Source organism: Mus pahari, chromosome 1 (genome assembly GCF_900095145.1).
Source record: "Mus pahari chromosome 1, PAHARI_EIJ_v1.1, whole genome shotgun sequence".
In the NCBI taxonomy this organism is placed as follows: Eukaryota; Metazoa; Chordata; class Mammalia; order Rodentia; family Muridae; genus Mus; species Mus pahari.
The window spans coordinates 52,386,142-52,402,129 of record NC_034590.1 but is presented as its reverse complement, the minus strand read 5'-3'; the positions used below and the strand labels follow the sequence as shown (position 1 = coordinate 52,402,129).

The 15,988-nt window shown below is 47.0% G+C and overlaps 1 protein-coding gene across 3 annotated transcripts in view; it reads right to left on the bottom strand.

Annotated features, from left to right (window-relative positions):
• The window catches only part of Zscan2 (zinc finger and SCAN domain containing 2), a 16,346-nt gene extending 2,096 nt beyond the window's left edge, over positions 1-14,250 (bottom strand). The window contains exons 1-2 of one of the 3 annotated variants that reach the window (XM_029531513.1): positions 14,226-14,250; positions 11,646-12,149 (exon numbers count right to left, since the gene is read on the bottom strand). In XM_029531513.1, the coding sequence (XP_029387373.1) occupies positions 11,646-12,048 (403 nt within the window). In that variant the 5' untranslated portion in view covers positions 12,049-12,149; positions 14,226-14,250. Of the gene's footprint in view, positions 1-11,645; positions 12,153-14,115 lie in introns of all 3 variants that reach the window. The other 2 variants (XM_029531506.1, XM_021203281.2) reach the window with 2 other exon arrangements.
• Positions 14,251-15,988: the final 1,738 nt, after the last annotated feature.

Below are 15,988 nucleotides of genomic sequence, written 5' to 3'. Positions count from 1 at the left end.
GAACTCAGAAATCCGCCTGCCTCAGCCTCCCGAGTGCTGGGATTAAAGGCTTGAGCCACCACCGCCCGGCTGGTTGCTCTTTCAATGGCCTGTGGTTCAATTCCCAGCCATCACATGGTGACTAGCAACTGTATCTCCAGTGCTGGGAACATGATACCCTCTTATGTTTCTGTGGGTAAGATGTGTGTGGGGCACAGATGTTTATGGGATTTTCTTTTAATTTTTCAATTCCCAGCATCCACACAGTGGCTCCTAACTTCCTAAAACTCCGATACCTATGCCGGCCTCGGTGGGCACTAGGCACATACTTGGTACAGAAATTCATACAGACAAAACAGCCATACACATAAAATAAATATGAAGCTTGATGAGGAACAACCACAAACATGCCTGCTATGAGTCTGCAGAGGACATTTTCTTCCTGACCTCAACACCAAGCAAACCCAACCTTGGGAGCCTATCAGTTCCTGATATTCAGGGGTGTAGCTCCCTTAGAAATGTGTCTAGTTTTACTCTGCTGTGTGTATATGGCACGTGTGTAGATGCCCTCAGTGACCTGAAGAGGGCATCAGATCCATTGGAGTTGAAAAGGAAACGCTCTTAACCACCTAGTCATTTCTGCAGCCCTTTCTGCCTTGCCTGAGTAGAATCGCAAGCCAGCCGGGTGGTGGTGGCGCACGCCTTTAATCCCAGCACTAGGGAGGCAGAGGCAGGCGGATTTCTGAGTTGGAGGCCAGCCTGGTCTACAGAGTGAGTTCCAGGACAGCAAGGGCTACACAGAGAAACCCTGTCTCGAAAAAAGAAAAATAAAAAAATAGAATCACAGAGCCAAGAGTTCAGAACAGGAACATTGTGTGTATGTGGAATCAAGAGGGCAAGCAAACTGGTGCAGTTCTTCCTTAGGCACCATTTGAGATCCCATTTCTCACTGGCCTAGGTCTGTCCAATTAGGCTAGGCTGGCTGGCCAGCAAGCCCCAGGGCTCCTTCCTCAGGGATGGAATTCGAATTACGTACACCATGCCTGCCCTTTGTTGTTATTGTTGTTTTGTTTTTGTTTTTGTTTTTCTGAGTAACAAGATAGCGTGATTTTGTACACTGTGTAAAGTTTGTCCCTGTGTTATTCAAATGTGGTTTTTCTACCTCACTACCTGGTTTCAATCTGGACAGGGAAGCATTGTAATGCTTATGTTGGAAAAACTCCTGCCTCCTGTTTGTATAAACAGGGTTCAACATTTGTTCTCTGCCTTGTCAATAAAAGCTGGCCAGCCAGTGCTGAGTGGAGGGAGGTTCCTGATTCCAGCTAGAGGAGGAGAAAGGAAAAAGGAAGCAGATGACCAACCACAGGAGGGGTCCGATGCAAGGACTGTGGGGGTTCTGGCAGGGAGGCATCCAGGCCACCTTACAGGAATAACTGCTCAGTACTGTGTTTTTAAGTTGTAAATAGGCCAGGCAGTGGTGGTGCACACCTTTAGTCTCAGAGCTTGGGAGGCAGAGGCAGGTGGATTTCTGAGTTTGAGGCCAGCCTGGTCTACAGAGTGAGTTCCAGGACAGCCAGGGCTACACAGAGTTTAAAGAGTGGTTGTGAGCCACCATGTGGTTGCTGGGAATTGAACTCAGGACTTCCAGAAGAGCAGTCAGTGCTCTTACCCGCTGAGCCATCTCACCAGCCCCCCTTAACACATTCTTTATGCTCAGGTGCACAGCATGGTCCTATGGCTCTCCTGAGGAGACCTATGCATTTCCAGCCTAGCTGTGGGCCCTTTCTCTCCTACAACAAAAAGCATTTCAGGATGAGTGAAGAAAACTGATGTTAAAGATGAAGATAAACTTCAGTTTGCTTTGGAATAGTCTCCCTTATCTCCTGTTTCAGTTCCTAAGGTTTCAGTCAACCTGAGTCAACTAAAGTCCAAAAAACAGTACATAAAAATTCCAGAACTCGGGCTGGTGAGATGGCTCAGTGGGTAAGAGCACCCGACTGCTCTTCCGAAGGTCCAGAGTTCAAATCCCAGCAACCACATGGTGGCTCACAATCATCCGTAACGAGATCTGACTCCCTCTTCTGGAGTGTCTGAAGACAGCTGCAGTGTACTTACATATAATAAATAAATAAATAAATCTTTTAAAAAAAAAAATCCAGAACTCACAGATTCTAGTTATTTTCTACATAGCCCTGGCTGTCCTGGAACTCATTATGTAGACCAGGGTGGTCTTGAACTCACAGAGGTCTGCCTGCCTCTGCCTCCCCAGTGTTGGAATAAAGGTGTTTGCCATCCTGGCTAAGTTTGCAGTATAACATACTGTTATAATTTTTCTATTGTAGCCTTTACTGTCAATCTCCTACTGTGTGTAGTTTATAAATTAAACGTTATCTTGTTGTGAGTGTATGTGTGAAGTGCTACGGAGAGTGTTTAGAGTGGAGTGTGTCTTAGATGTAATCACTCTTGTCAGGGACGGTTACTATAGTTTACTTATAGTCAGAAGCTTGAGTTGGCTCAGTCCTGCAATTGACCGTGACACACAACTGTGTCTCAACACTGTGGTTCCAACCACTGGGCTAAAACAGTGATTGGGATTCTGGTCTGATGCCCACACCAGGTCCTCTCCATTCTCACAGGAGCCCCTCCACCACTCAAAGCCATCCAGGCAAGCTGGGCTGCAGTGACCAGGAGTGATCGATGCTCTGCCTCAGTCCCAGCTGCTGGAAAACAGCAATGAATTCAGTTATCAGTTTCAATGACCACATCCATTTCACAGTGTAGGGTGAGTTCTGCTTAAGAGCTCTATGTGGTATATATTCAAAGATTTGACTGAATGAATGTGCTTCTGATTTCAAGCTAAGACCTGAAGTTTTTTATCTTGTTATAATTTTATAACATTTAATTATGTATATTGTGTGGGCACGTGAGTGCAGGTACCCAGGGAAACTAGAGGCTTAGGATTCTCTTGGAATCAGGCACAGACATTTGGGAGCCACTTGATATGGGTGCTGAACCAAACTCAGACCCTCTTTACAGCTGACCCACCTCTTCAAACATAAGAAGTGGAGTTTTAACACAATCTACCTCTCCAACAGTGCTACTTCTCATGCTAACAAAAATGAATATGAGGGCTGGAGAGATGGCTCAGCGGTTAAGAGGGCTGACTGCTCTTCCAGAGGTTCTGAGTTCAATTCCCAGCAACTACATGGTGGCTCACAACCATCTGCAATGGGGATCCAATGCCCTCTTCAGCAACAGTATACCCACATACATGAAAGAAAGAAAGAAAGAAAGAAAGAAAGAAAGAAAGAAAGAAAGAAAGAAAGAAAGAAAGAAAGAAAGAAAACGAGCTGACCAGGTAGCATAGTGGGGTAAAATGCTTACCTAGTGTGCACAAAGCTCTGGGTTTAATCTCTAGAACCCTATCAACCTGGCATGGTGGCTCACGCCTGAAAGACCAGCACTCAAGAGGGAGGCAAAAGATGAGGAATCCAAGGTTATCCTTGGCTATAGACATAGTGAGTTCAAGACCTAAGCTAAATACAGCCCTCTCCTTAAAGAAGGAAGAACACCAAGATGGCTCAGCAGGTAGGGGCCTTCCACCAAACCGGATGACCTCATTTTGTTGCCCAGAACCCACCCACATAGTAGAAAGAGAAACAGCTCCCGAAAGCTTTCCACATGCACACTATATGTGAAGTGTGGAGAGTGAGAGTGAAGCTGTGATTCTTTGGCTCACCTGTGGGACAAGAAAAGGTATGAACGTAATAACCTGTGTTCCTCTCTGACACAGGATAGGCTTCTCATTCTTCAAGGTCCAGAGGAGCCACCCAGAGATCTGATTAAATGTGTATTTTGCTTCAGTGGGGCTGGAGTAAGACTGATAGTGTGCATTTCTCCTCAGCTTCCTGCTGACATTGTGTTCCAAGGACCATCCTTTGAGCAAAAAAGCTACATTGCCACATAGCTGCATGTACTGGCTGGTTTTGTGTATCAACTTGACATGGCTGGAGTTATCACAGAGAAAGGAGCTTCAGTTGGGGAAGTGCCTCCATGAGATCCAGCTGTGGGGCATTTTCTCAATTAGTGATCAAGGGGGAAGGGCCCCTTGTGGGTGGGACCATCTCTGGGCTGGTAGTCTTGGGTTCTATAAGAGAGCAGGCTGAGCAAGCCAGGGGAAGCAAGCCACCAAGTAACATCCCTCCATGGCTTCTGCATCAGCCCCTGCTTCCTGACCTGCTTGAGTTCCAGTCCTGACATCGTTTGGTGATCATCAGCAATGTGGAAAGTGTAAGCTGAATAAACCCTTTCCTCCCCAACTGCTTCTTGGTCATGATGTTTGTGCAGGAATAGAAACCCTGACTAAGACACTGCATTACAGAACCACCTATGGAGCCTCCAAAAAACCTTTGCATGGGGACTAGGGTGTCATTCAGTAGAGCACATGCTTAGCATATGGAAATCAGTGGGTCCAGTCTCTAGCACCCTTGGCATGGACTCTAGGTCCCTGGGTAATTTCAACACCTGCCAAGTTTAAAAACCAGAGACCTGGCTTGTGGTTAGGAGACTACAGTTTAAGCTCAGATCACCTTCAGGGCTTGTAAGACCCCAAAGGGCTGACCCCACCCTTGAAGTTTCCCCCTCATTGGCTCTGGAGTGGGATTCACATTTTAACAATTCTGATGCTTCTGGTCCAAGGGGACAAATACTGTAGGAATGGTTGAAGACTTTGCCTGGAACTCACTATGTAGCCCACTCTGACCTTGAATTCATGATCCTCCTGCCTCAACCTCAGCAGCACGGAGATTATAGGTGTGTGCTACCAGGTGTGACCATTATCAGGAATTTATCAATTTTGAGACTAATCATTCCCCTTTCCTTCCCTTTGATATCTACCATGAATTGGGATGATGGAATTCCATGAGGCCAATGTATCTATCAAGGGAGGATTATCTCAAGTCAAAAGCAAAGGATATACGCCTTTAAGCCCAGTACTCAGAGGCAGAGGCAGGTGAATCTCTTTGAGTTCCAGGCCAGCTTGGTCTACAAATCAAGTTCTAGGACAGCCAGGGCCGTTACACAAAGAAACCCTTTCTCAAGAAAACAAAGAAAGAGAGAGGGTTCACTTCCACCTGGATGAGGCAACTTCACTGGCCTGGAGAGGCCTGGGGCATGAGTTCATGTCCCTTCCCTAAAGGTCAGTTCGGAGGCAAACTGTCCCCATTTCATGCCAAGAATTACTGGAACTTAAATATTAGGGCCATGATAAATGACATCTAACCTCAAGTATGAAAGGCATGGGATAGTTTAACTGCCAACTATTGGAATGGAAAATATTTGGACAATTTTGGGAGAGGGCCAGGTGCTAGGATCTACTCAAGTGTGCCAGGCAAATGCAAAACCATTGAGCTTCCTCCCACAAAGGACCTCAACTTCCTATGGAGTTCAGGCCGGTCTCTAACTTACAACCGTCCTGTTCCACCTCCTGAGTGCTAAGATTTCAGACGTGTGCCACTACACCCCATCACTGGAATTGGAGTTATAAGCGGTTGTGAGTTACCTGATGCGGGTGCTGGGAACCAAGCCTAGGTCTTCAATAAAAGCAACTAAGTGCTTTTAACCACTCTCTTCAACCAAAAGACAAATAATTTTTTAAAATTTATTTATATTTCATGTGCACTGATGTTTTGTATGTGTGTATGAGTACATATGAGGTGCATATATGTCCATGTGAGAGTGTCAGATCCCCTGGAACTGGAATTACAGTTGTGAACTGCCATGTAGGTGCTGGAAACTAAACCTAGGTCCTCTGGAAGAGCAGCCAGTACTCTTAACTGTAAATACAGGACTTTTCTAGAAAACCTGAATGTCATTCCTCAAAGCATTTGTGGGGGGAAAAAGACAGACAACAAACAAACACCCAAGCATTCTGTTTTCTTACATCAGTCATAATCTGTAACCATTACAGAATTTAGCTATTGCTTTGTATAAGTGGCCTTTTAACAGGTCTGTTGTGGAAAACACAGCCATCAAAAAAGGACACTGTGGTCAATCTCATACAAACCCTAAGTCATTGAGAGGCTGTCTCCCCAGGGGCAGTGATGTCATCCTGAGATGGTATTTTATGTGCATTTGCCCGCATGTGCATATGTGTACCAAATGCGTGCCTGTTTCCCAGAAGGTTAAAAGAGGGCATCGTACCCCCTGGATCTGGAGCCACAGATGGTTGTAAGTTGTCTGGGTGCTGGAAACCACACCCGGGCCCTCTGCAGGGCAGGAAGTATTCTTAGCTGCTGAGCCAACTCCTCCATCTTTTATTCTGAGTTTGACTACTGAGCCTCCCAGTCTCATTCTCCATCAGTCAGACCCAGCTCATCAGCTTGAGAGGTTTCCGTGTCCTCCCCACCAAAGGGGATTCTCTGTAACACAGATTTTCAACTCCAACCTTGTCTATTCAAGTGCAGGGTGTTGTCTCACACCTGTGGCTGGCCTAGGTCACTAGGAGAAAGGGCTACCCAACACAAAGGAACCATCTCCGGAGTCTCTGTAATTTGAGAAGCAGAAAATGCTTCCACACTCAGAACTCTGCTGTTTGAAGTATCTTTACTGATATGTATTTCATACTCAAACACTGCAGGTTCAGACTATTCTTTGACGGAGCTAAGCTGCTGGGCTTGCCCATTGACCTGAGTATTTCCCTAGATCTAAGATGATGTCCGACAATCTTCCTTTGAAGATTCAGAAGTATCCCTGGCTATGCTTTGCCAGGTTTGAACCTGATCCCATTTTGTTTTACAAAATCAAAACTTAAGGGCTGGAGAGATGGCTCAGCAAGTAAGAACACTGACTGCTCTTCCAGAGGCCCTGAGTTCAATTCCCAGTAACCACTGGTGGCTCACTACCATCTGTAATGAGATCTGATGCCTTCTTCTGGCACGTCTGAAGATAGCTACAGTGTACTTACATTTAATAATAAATAAATATTTAAAAAAAATTTTTTAAAAATCAAAACTTAGGGGCTGGAAAGATGGCTTAGTGGTTAAAGGCTCATGCCTGCAGTAGACATGAGCTGGTTCCCGGCACTGGTGTCAGAGGGCTCATGACAGCCTGTAACTACGCTTGAGCAGCTGACCCCCTCTTCTGCCTCTATGAGAATCTGCCCTCATATATACATCCCCCTACACAAACACACATGCACATATATAATTGAAAATGAAAACACTTCTTTAAAAATCAAAGCTTAACTGGGCGATGATGGCACACACCTTTAATCCCAGCACTCTGAAGGCAGAGGCAGGTGAATCTCTGAGTTTCAAGACAGCCTGGGATACATAGAGAAACCCTGTCTCCAAAAAAATAAAAATAAGTAAACAAATAAAATAAAATCTTAGCATGGCATTCTTAAGAAAAGGCAGACACGAGCCTAGAGAGCTAGCTTAACAGTTAAAAGTGTGCACTGCTCTTCCAGAGAACTTCAGCTCCCAGAAGCCACTCCTGCTCCAGGAAATCTGAGTTCCTTTTCTGGCCTCTGCAGGGACCCAAGTTTTCATGTGTTGGGGCACACAGAAGCACATATACATGTTTAAAATAAAAGCAAGTCTGGCCTTGTTTTTAAAGGCAGATGTGGAAGCTAAAGCTGCAGCCCAGAGCCCTGCCTAGTGTAGGCCAAGCCCAGGGTTGGTCCCAGCACTATACAATCTGGGCATGGTAGCACTCACCTATGATCTCAGCTCTAGGGAGGCACAGGCAGGAAGATCAGAAGTTCAAGGTCATCCTCAGCAACTCAGAGTATCTGAGACCATCTTGGACTACGAGACTCTGTCTGGGGGGTGGGGGGGGAAGGGGACTGGAGATGCAGAAATAAGACTCCTTGTTTCTGGAATTTAAGAATTGGGAAGAGCTATCTATCTATCTATCTATTTCCTTGACAGAAAAAGCAAGTAGAGGTCTCTCAACCTGCAAGTGCAAAAGTGTCCTTTATTTATCCCAACAATACTCACCGAGTTCTCACTGTTAGAAGGAACTGAGAAAGGATAAGGAGGAGTGGGTTAGGTCCCTGGTCTTTGGGACTTTTGTTAAGTTCCTAAAAGATATAAGAATATTTATATAAACAGAAAAACAAGATTGAGTAAAAAGACTAAGGCAGGAAGATGATGAGTTCAAGGTCAGCCTGGGCTTCATACTGAGCTCACCAGCCTCATCTAGACACAATACCTAGTGAGGCCTCATCTCAAGACAAAAAGCCAGCAAATAACAAAAACACAAAGAGAAAGAGACTACAAGTGTGTGTGGGGGGGGAAGCCTGTGGAGCTGCAGGCTGACAGCTCTGGGAGGGGTGGAGAAGCCTGATGACTGGCAAAGAGGCTACAAGTTGAGTTCAGAGACTACTGCAAAAATTCAGTCAGGAAAGCCCCAAGTCTGACTTAGGGCTTGGAATCGAATTAAAACACCCGTGGGACTCATTGGATAAATAGAGATGAACTTTACATGTAAACTATACTAGAGGGATGGTTTTAATTGGAGTCACAGGACACTTTAAGTGCATACACCCAGAGGTGCCTCTCAGTCAAATATTACACAATGACTAACCAGGCCTTGAAATGCCCTTTCCCGTGTAAACACACCCTAAGACCTTTATCTTAACAATCAGAGTAGAGGCCGGCTGGTCTCAGGTAATCAAGGTTTAAGAAGGAATGAAGGAAAATAGAGATTCCTGTGTGCAGCTATGTGGAAGAAGGGCACACTGTGTTATCAAACGGAGGCCAGCAGAGAGAATCTTAGAGGCAGAAGTCACCAGGTAGCCCCCCACGCCCCGCCCCCTGATTCCTCTAGGGAGAACCCCCACCTCAGATGACCAATGAGAAAGGAAGGCACTGCAAAGCGGTCTTGAGGGCTGTGGTCACCTCAGACACTGCTGAGCCACAGCACTGATCTGGGACTGCCCTAAGGAAACAGTCACCAAACACCTCGGCCAAGCCTCTGAGGCGACCTGGAAATCCTGAAGTTCATTATCAACTCGCCTCAGCCATCAGAAGGCAAGGGAGAGCTGAAACAGGATGACTCAGCTTCTTTCCTTCATTCTTCTTTGTACAAAGAATAAAATTAAGTCAAATGTGGTAGCATATCCTGTAGTCCCAGAATTCAGGGGGCTGACACAGGAGGATTACCAAAAGAACCAGGCCAATTTAGGATACAACGTGAAACCTTGTCTCAAAACAAACTGACTAAAGATGTAGTTAGGTTGGTACATTGCTTGTCAAAGAAGCAAGCAGCCCTGGGTTTGATGCCTCTGCACCATAAAAACTAGGAACGCCAGCACACATCTACAATCCCATCCGGTGAAGTAGGCCCATCAAAAGTTCAAGGTGGGGCTGTAAATGGCTTAGCAGCTCGGTGCACTGGCTGCTCTCCCAGAGAACCAAGGTTCGATTCCCAGCACCTACTTGTCAGCTCAGAGTGTGGTCCCTAAATACAGTTCCAGGAGATCTGATGCCTTCTTCTGACCGGAGGGCACCAGGCACATACACAGTGCACATACATGCATGCAGGCAAAATACCCATACACATAAAACTAAGTAAAAAAAACATTATTTTTAAGTTCAAGTTCATCCTTAACTATACCAACCTTAGGCCAGCTTGGAATAGATACACTCCCGATTCAAAGGTTAATTAAGTTACTGGGCTGTAGGTGAGGCTCAGTGACACAGTACTTTCTCACATGACCGACCCATTTCCTAGGCTGATCTCAAGCACACCCCTAAGGAAGTTATCTGTTAAAGTCAAAGAAAGTAAAATACTTCACTTCAAATAAAACTTAGTGCCTATAAACCCAGGCTGAAGCAAACAGACCCGAGTTTGAATCCTGGCTCTACGGAATGACAGCTGTGTGAAGCTGTCAGGAATCGTCAGGACTCCTCCTGCGATGACGGGCTTAAGGACATGAGTCTCCATTTTGCCTCATACTGGCTGCGTGATCTTAGAGTGGGTCACTCTTCCTCTAAGGACAATAGTCCACTCATCTTCCAGCAGGCTGAGGGCTGGAGAAAGCACTCCCGAGACGCTGTTCTTTCTCACGCGGCCCATCGGCCCATCAGCCAGACTCTCTTCGTTGCACACCATGGCCAGGCTGCTTCCTGACTGTTCCCCAACCTCTAGCCTCTCTCCCCTAATCAAACCTACATCCTGTTGCCAAGCTCAGCTTCCTCTCCTGTCCCACAGGCCCTAGAGCAAGCAGCCTAGAGCCTGCTGAGGCCAATGGCGTTTCATTCAAACCTCCATCCTCCCTTCCCCCAAACTCCCACCACTTCCTGAAAACACACTTTCTAGTCAGGAAGCCTACCTCACCCGCTCTGAATCAGAAGAAACCTACTTCCTCCGCTGCTCCCCTACTTCAGAGCCCTGGCTACCTACAGTTCCTCTCAGCAGTCACAGCTGCCTCCTTGCCCTGTGACTTTCAGTCTGCAACCTCCTACTCATGGTCCATGTCTTCTACGAAGCCTTCTCTGATCTGGCCTGTCCTCTCTACATGCCCTTCTGTATTCCTGAAGTATTTCATCAACACAAAGCAGCCACATCCTAGGGTCCTGAAGTTATCCTCAGGGAAAGGAAGATCTGAAATAGATACTTGCCTCACTTTTAAGTACTAGGATAATAGGTGTGCCCTTCCAAGCCTGGCCAATTACTCTTTCAAAGATCTAAGATGACATCATACCACAGAAAGCCCAGACAATTTACTTATTGTTTATCATGGTTTCATAAAATGACCACTTTGAAAAAAAAATGGCATGCTTTTATTCTAATTGCTGCAACTATTTAAATGATTACAACCAACTGAAGGAACCAAGGGTTGGGTTATGGAGGTCTTTTTTATGCTTACGCCTGCAAACCAACAGAAATTTTCTGTTCCCCTTAAGGGAAGAATGTCTTATTCTTGAGGTAGAGGCAGGCAGGCAGATCTCTGTGGGTTTGAAGTCAGCCTAGTCTACACAGTGAGTTTAGGCCAGCCAGGGCTACATAATGAGACCCGATCAAGAAGACAGAAGACAGAAGAACAACAAGAAGAAGGAGAAGAGGAAGGGGAGGAAGAAGAGGAGGAAGAAACACTTTTTCTCTATAGCAAGAAAAATTAACATAGGGCATAGTGGCACACACCTTTAATTCCAGCTCTTGGGAGGCAGAGGCAGGCGGAGGCCAGCCTGGTCTACAAAGTGAGTTCCAGGATAGCCAGGGCTATACAGAGAAACCCTGTCTCGAAAAACCAAAAAAAAAAATTAAAAATCACAAACACAAAAATAGCTTCTGATAACCTCTTGTGCTTGCTAGGCAGGCATTTTATTTACCCTTGAACTTTATCCCTTGATCTCAGGAAACTTTCCAACCCCTGGAATAAACAAGTGAAAGCTGTATTTCATATGCAAACGAAGCTCCAAGACTAGCCCTCCAAGTCCCTCAGACTGAAATTCTGGAGCCACCGCTGTACACAGGGAGGGCATTAAAAGAGCTAGGATCTTGCTGAGTGCCACAGAGACCGTCGGAGCGACAAGCGCCATCTCCTAGTCTGTACTTAGACCACTCACTCCTGCACACATACAACAGTAACAACAGAACCCTGACACTGCTCCACTTCCGAAGGCTCCCACCTCTCCCTCCGTGGTTCTGCATCTTACCACTGTGCCGAAAAGTCTGGGTCAGGTCTTCCACCAGTGCCACCGCCTCCTCACTGCTCTCAGGCCGATGTTCTTGCAGCCAGGCCTGAATTTCTCTGGGCAGCACCGTTAGCATCTGCTCCTTAGTGTGCACCTCTGGCCTCAGCCAGCGCCGACAGAGCTCCCGAAATCGGACAAGCGCACCCCGGGGTCCCTCGGCTGTGTCCTCCTCTTGGGGGCTGCCTTTTCCAGCACTCTGGGGAAAGGGCTCAGACTCAGGGCCATCCTCCTGCAGCACTGCTTCCTGCACCCACGAGTCATCCTCCAGGATCATAGTGGTAACCTCTGCCTGTTCATCATCTTCTTGAGGTACCTGAACCAAAGGGCTGAGGGGAGTGGCCACTGCTGGCACTTCGGCTGCCATTGTCCAACTTCCTGGATGATCACGATGGCTTCAAGCTTCACACCTGTCTCCAGTCAGGCTCTCTGAGAAGGCCGTCTTTCCTCCAACCTCAACAAGAAATACTGCTGAGAAACAAGGCAGAGAACCAGAATCAGTAAGGAAACTGTGCTACAGTCATCTCACAGCAGCCTCCGAACAGTCAAAACCAAGAGAGGCTGCTGCCTTACTTCTAAAAGCAGTGAGTCTCTATGGCAAAAGAAATAACACACACACACACACACACACATACGACATTGGGCTGATATCACTATGTATTCAAATGCTAAATACTGGCCCGAAAGATCTGGTTGCCTGCAACTAGAAGATCTCATATACACCAAATGATGCTCTGTAAACTTTGCCCCCCCCCCCCCATGATCCTCTCCCCCGCAACTTATCCCAGCCAATAGGGATGACTGGGCAGAAGACAGGGGTGGAGCAAAGGTTCCCAGGCTTGGGATCTGAGGTAGAGACCATGAAGAGAGAAAAAGAAAGAAGGAAGTGGCCATGGGGGAGGTGGTTCCTGAGCCCATGGCTATTTGGGCTGGCCTGATGGAGTAGGAGCGGCCAGGCAGAACATGGCAAGTGATACCTTGGGGATCACCACAGGGAAGTAGACAAAATAGCACAGAAGGTTGGTATCTGCCCAGCTTTAATGCTTTTAAGCTTATTATGAATCTATGGGTTTCTGTGTCTTTTATCTGGGAACAATATGGTCTGAAGTGGGGTAGAAACCCCTAGTAGATATTTAGAGAAACAAGGGGATGTAGCAGCCCCAGAATAATTAATTAATAATAATAATAATAATAATAATAATAATAACTAGCACACACACACAGCATTGCTCTTTTCAGAAGACCAGAGGAAGAGTATTGGGATGCAGTGATCTGGACTGAGGGAAACAGAAGTGACATATCCTACCCTAAGTCAGTTCAGGGTCCCTTCAGAGACTGTGACCTAACAAAGAGGTGAGTCATTCAACCTCAGTGACCACTTAATGAATAGATAACACGCATCCTTATCATATGGAACATCTTAATGATTACTAATGGATTGTATGTCAAGGTGCTCCCAGCTTCACTAGAAGTCATTAGTGCTATATTTCAAAGGAGGTTATCCTCAGGTAATCTCCCAGATTCCAGAATCTGGGAATACTCAAGGCCCTTATATAAAATGGTGTACCAAATACCTTTAATCATCTCTAGACAACATATACCTAAGTGTAAATAATATGTAAACAGTTGGTATGCTGTACTGTTTGGGAATAATAACGAGAATGTTCCTATGTGTTCAGTACAGACATTGTTTATTTTTGTTTCTGAAGAAAGATCTCATTATGTAGCCCAAGCTGGTCTCGAACTCCTTACCTGCCTGTCCTGCTTCCTTAGTACTGAGATTGCTGCCTGCCCAATTCCTTTTTAAATGAATACACATGGGGATCATTGCGGGGTGTGGGGTGGGGGGACACACCTAGACCTGAGTAGTAGTTCTACAAAATATTCAAAGCAGTGGAATTAAAAACTATTGTGAAAACAATGGATATTTATTTTTTACAAATCATTACACCATAGAATCAGATAGCATGCTCTCCCCCATGAAAACAGCAAAAGTTAAAACAGAACAGCAACAACAAAAAACTGAAGCTCCCAATGTCAGTTTGTCCAAAAGACTATGTGAAACACAAATACATCGTAATTCTTCCTGGGCATCCCGGGAACACTGAACCTAGACAGCTTATTCGCTAAGCCTGGCTCCGACACGCCCCCTCAGAACCTCAGTTTCCCCCATCTGGTCAAGGAGGAGGCTCGGCGGGTTGTGGTCGAGCATCCCTTCCCAGTGTAAAGGCTGCGCAGGCTCCTAGGCTGCGCGTACCCAGCGCTCTGGCGTGAGCGGAACCCCGCGGGCTCCGAGGAACCGGGACGCAGAGCTGCGCGTCCAGCCCGTCCGGCGCGGACACCGACGCCCCTCCCCCAAACTGCCCTGAGCTGGCTCCAGGCCCGTTACTCGCTGTCTCTCTGGCTGTTCCCCGCGGGGCGCGCGGCTCCAGACCTGCCTCTCCCGCTCGCCTCTCCAGGGACCAGGTCCTGTTCCCGCTATCTCTCTGAGCGCAAAAGCACCCCACGTTCTGGCCCGGCCCGGCCCGGCCCCTCTGGATTCACCTCAGCGCAAGCCCAAGGGGCACAGAGAACAATGGACGGGAGAGGCCCGCCCATGGCCACTCTCATTGGCTGTCCACAACAGTTCCTGAAATTCTGCTCCACTATTGGTGAAAACTGCGTCCAGATGGGCGTTGGGAGGGAAGTTTCGCCCAATGCATTGTGGGAAATGTAGTTTACCCAGAGACGAGCGGGGGAGGGGTGGGTTCTGTACCTGAGCAAACAGAGGGTTTGATAGCCGTAGGCAATGCCTCCGGATCAGAGGCAGAGGACGTCCCAGGACTAGCAGTCTGTCTTCTAGTACTGCCCGAAGCTTTTACCTGAGACAGTTTCAATTCTCAAAGCTTGCGTGTATTTATCTATAAAAAATGAAAGCTGGGTGAATTTATCAGTCTTTTTCAGCTGAGAATTGAGTGGCAAATGATATCGTTGAGCCCTCGAGAGCCAAAGGCTGACTCTAAGCAGAGAAGAAATCTGCGCAAGCAAAGTCCCTCGTGGCCCAAGCTCGCACCTCTCCCGGAGATTTGCAGCTACGCACACCACACGCACTCGCACTCGGGGGTTGCACTCCTCTTTGTTTTCCCACGTGGTATTCTTGCGTCTTCACGAAAGCCCCGCCCCACTCTTTCTGCTTTGTAAGTCCTATTCTTCTATAGCTGGCTCCTTGGAGCCCGCCTTACAGTTCGGCAGGAGGTTAGCTCTGGGAGGGAATGACCACCCAGGCACCCTAAAACAGGACACAAAGAACAATAGTGGTCTCTCCAGATGGGTCATCTCAGGGTCCCCAAAGCAGGATGTAAAGAACAGCAATAGATGGTAGTGGTCTACTAGTTTGCTCAGCTTCAACTGGCTTCAGGGTCTCTCTGGATAAGAGAGTATACGTGGAGTGCTTGCTACCCTTACACCAAGTGAACTTTTTAACTTTGAGGGGACTTAAACCCCAAGACTGGGTGAAATGAGCTTCCAAGAAAAGCGTGCCGCTTTCTTTTAGCGCCCGCCTTAATGGAGGGACAGGGAGGGCATAACAGATAAAGGATAAATTTAAACCCACTTCTGTCCCTGACACAGCCATTCCTACTCTGTACGGATTGCCCTCTTCCCAAAGAGCATACAAACTTTTACTCCCTTACTCGCTCTAGTTAAAACCCTTGACTTGGGGGCTGGAGAGATGGTTCAGTGGTTAAGAGCACTTGAAGACCCCAACACCCATCTTGCAGCTCACAACAGTGTGTAGGCCTGGTTCCACAGGATCCAAAAACCATCTTCTGAGTACCCTAGACAGCAGACCTGCATGTGGTACACAAACATATATTCAGGCAATCTCTGGGTTCGAGGACAGCCAGTTCCACAGGGTAAGTTCCAGGACAGCCAGGGCTGCACAGAGAAAACACATCTCTAAAAACCAACAATAAATAAATACATACGTAAATAAAGGAAACTCTTGACTGTGTTACCCGCCTCTCATCTGAAACTTTCCTTTTCAGGACCACAAGGGACAAGACTCTTGCTGGTGTAGAGACCAAAGGTCAGTGTAGCCCTTTCAGTAACACTAGCATCACCTACCTGGGTCGCCCCGCCCCCTAACAGCACAAAGGTTCCATTGAAGTATTTAAGCTGTCATAAGCTAGCTTGTTTTTGTCTTCACTGGGTGGATGGTGGGAGTTAGGAATGTGGCTACCACCTTGGTGCTCTGATGGTCCCCTTGCCATCACAGCAGCACCTTGGTTGCCAAGGTTGCTGCTACAAAAGAAAGGGCTGCCTCCATA